At 46.3% G+C, this 2,723-nt stretch overlaps 1 protein-coding gene across 1 annotated transcript in view; it reads left to right on the forward strand.

Moving 5' to 3' along the window:
• GDF6 (growth differentiation factor 6) overlaps positions 1 to 414 on the forward strand; it is a 16,592-nt gene extending 16,178 nt beyond the window's left edge. Inside the window, exon 3 of the mRNA XM_008568369.1 lies at positions 2 to 414. Within this exon, the coding sequence (XP_008566591.1) occupies positions 2 to 414 (413 nt within the window). The remainder of the gene's footprint in view (position 1) is intronic.
• Positions 415 to 2,723: the final 2,309 nt, after the last annotated feature.

Here is a 2,723-nt window from a genome sequence, read left to right on the forward strand (position 1 = left end):
GCCCCGGACGCCGGGCCTTGGCTGCCCTCCCCCGGTCGGCGGCGGCGGCGCACGGCCTTCGCCAGCCGCCACGGCAAGCGGCACGGCAAGAAGTCCAGGCTGCGCTGCAGCAAGAAGCCCCTGCACGTGAACTTCAAGGAGCTGGGCTGGGACGACTGGATTATCGCGCCCCTGGAGTACGAGGCCTATCACTGCGAGGGGGTGTGCGACTTCCCGCTGCGCTCGCACCTGGAACCCACCAACCACGCCATCATCCAGACGCTGATGAACTCCATGGACCCCGGCTCCACCCCGCCCAGCTGCTGCGTGCCCACCAAATTGACTCCCATCAGCATCCTGTACATCGACGCGGGCAATAACGTGGTCTACAAGCAGTACGAGGACATGGTGGTGGAGTCGTGCGGCTGCAGGTAGCGGCGCCTTTCTCGCCGCCGCCTCGGCCCGGGACGGCAGAGGAGACCTGGCCTGCAGAGAGGCGGAGGGTGGGGAGACAGCCTGGTCGTGAGAGCAGGCTGAGAAAGAAGGGAGCGCAGCCTTCCCAGAAACTTCCACCTGCCAGCCCAGAGGGAGATACGGATTTTCACACCTTGTTCGGCCACCCTGGAAAAACAAGCCAAGGAGGATTTTTTTTTTCTTTATTATTGTGGCTTTGGATTTCTTTGTGTCTTACAGGTTTTGATAGGAGATCGGGGGAGGAGAGACGCAGACCTGTTTCTCAACTGCTCCAGGGATTGAAAAAGTAGTAATTTAAAAAGGGAAACAATGTGGGAGGAAGAATCATCTTTGACCACATCTTGGTTTGGTTGTTTTCCACTTGTGTAAAGAACGCGGGGTCTTTCTGTCTCTGTCATAGTCCATGTCTTGTGACCTCCAGAGCAGAAAGTGTTAGGTAGGGGAATTGACCAAAGGAATAGAAAATCAGGAAGGGTCCTGCCTTTAGGAGAGCTTTGAGAGAGGTGGGTTCAAGAGCGCCTTTTTCTTTCACGCTCTTGTGTACACCCGTGAGTTTACCAGCTCTGCCCTGGCCTCTCCCAGTGCCGGGAATTGGCCACCCCCATCTCACTCCTGAGGGCTCAGGTCGCTGCCTTTACTGTTGCATTTTCTGGTGGGGGAAAGGGGAGTTGGTATGGATGGAATGACAAGAATTAGTCCAAATGGAACCCCCTGCAGGATAATGAAAAACCACAAGGCCTGCCTCTGACGGGGACTGACACCAAGGTGCATTAGCCCAGGCTGGAGGTACCACTCCAAAGCTCTTCCTGATGTGTTTCAAATCGATTCTTTTAAACAGAATTTGCCAAAATTCAGACATCCCTTTCTAAGGAGAAAATGATTTCCCAGATAAAAAGAAATGGGTAGGGGTGGGGAACGACACTGATATAATTAAGGTGAAAGGTACAGACCATGGCAAGAGGACCCAAGAAGTAGAAGGGCCACAGCAGGAGGGGAGACGGTGGGTCCCTCGGGAGGATGGGGACAAAGGGACAGGCCAGGAACATGGAAGGGACAGATAAAAGGGGACACAGTCCCTATCTCTGAGGTTTCTTCAAAATCTGTGTTCTCTCCCCTCTCTCTGACATTCCTGAAAGATTACCAGTCAGCAATAGCCTAGGGCTCCCCCAAAAGAATTGTTTCAGATTGTAATTACCAGTTAGGCAATGTTTTTAAAACTTAGTAATGAGAAACTGTGAAAGGAGCCACATGTTACACTGTGCTCCTGGTGGGACGTGGGGAACAGGCAGGAAGGAAGGAGGCAGAGGTGGATGGGATTCACCTTCCAGAAGGAAGCAGGTGAGCGCACACGGTGAAATTGAAATACCCATTTTCAGATAGTCAGAGACATGAACTTTCCCCCAGCCTGTACCAGTATTACTTTCAAACATTGCCTGTGAGTAAACCCTTTGAAGAGTTACCTTCCTCCTCATCTTTGACCATGAAATGGTTTAAACAAGGGAACTTACACCAACCATTAACACAAGTTTTGGTTTTTCCTAAGTGGTTTTGCTCTTTCCCGATTTAAACCTGTTGCTTGTTTGGTTCAGAGAACTACAAACTGTCAAAGGAAGGGTGGGAATGATAATAAATGGTAATATAAAATGCTGAGTGAAAAAAAAAAAAAGGACTTGGCCAGGAGAAATAATTTAAAATGCACATTTGCTTTGGATGCACTGTTGTTCTGTTAAGGCTGTATATATTTGTTTATTTAAGGTGACTGAAAGTGCAAAGAGGAAATGGACAGCATGCAATTCATCTTAATGTACAAAACGTTATATGCACTCAAATGTTATAATTTCTATTTTTAAAGTTTATATTCGAGTTGTACAAAGTTAAGCATTCATCAGATATTTCATTCTTTCATAATGTTATCATTTTCTTAAATATTATTACAAAATTTTAAGTCTGTCTAATGGAGAGTTTTTTTTTTGAAACTGTCTACCTCACTATAATACAAGTATTTACAACACTAACGTTACTAGAAGTCAATTAATATTCAAATCATTTTTTACAGTACACCTTTTCTGGATGATACTCAGTCTAATACTAATTAAATGCATTTTCCCTCTTAATTACTCAGCCTGGTTTATATGGATCTATTTAGAAAAATCATTTTCTCAAGGAATTATTGTCAGTGGTATTTTGTTCCAGTATGGGACCGAATGTCTGAAAATACACTGATTATTTTAAAATCCATCCTTCAGAGTATTGCACTTTTTCTTCATAAC

This window comes from Galeopterus variegatus, unplaced genomic scaffold, assembly GCF_000696425.1.
Source record: "Galeopterus variegatus unplaced genomic scaffold, G_variegatus-3.0.2 Scaffold23, whole genome shotgun sequence".
NCBI classification, from domain to species: domain Eukaryota; kingdom Metazoa; phylum Chordata; class Mammalia; order Dermoptera; family Cynocephalidae; genus Galeopterus; species Galeopterus variegatus.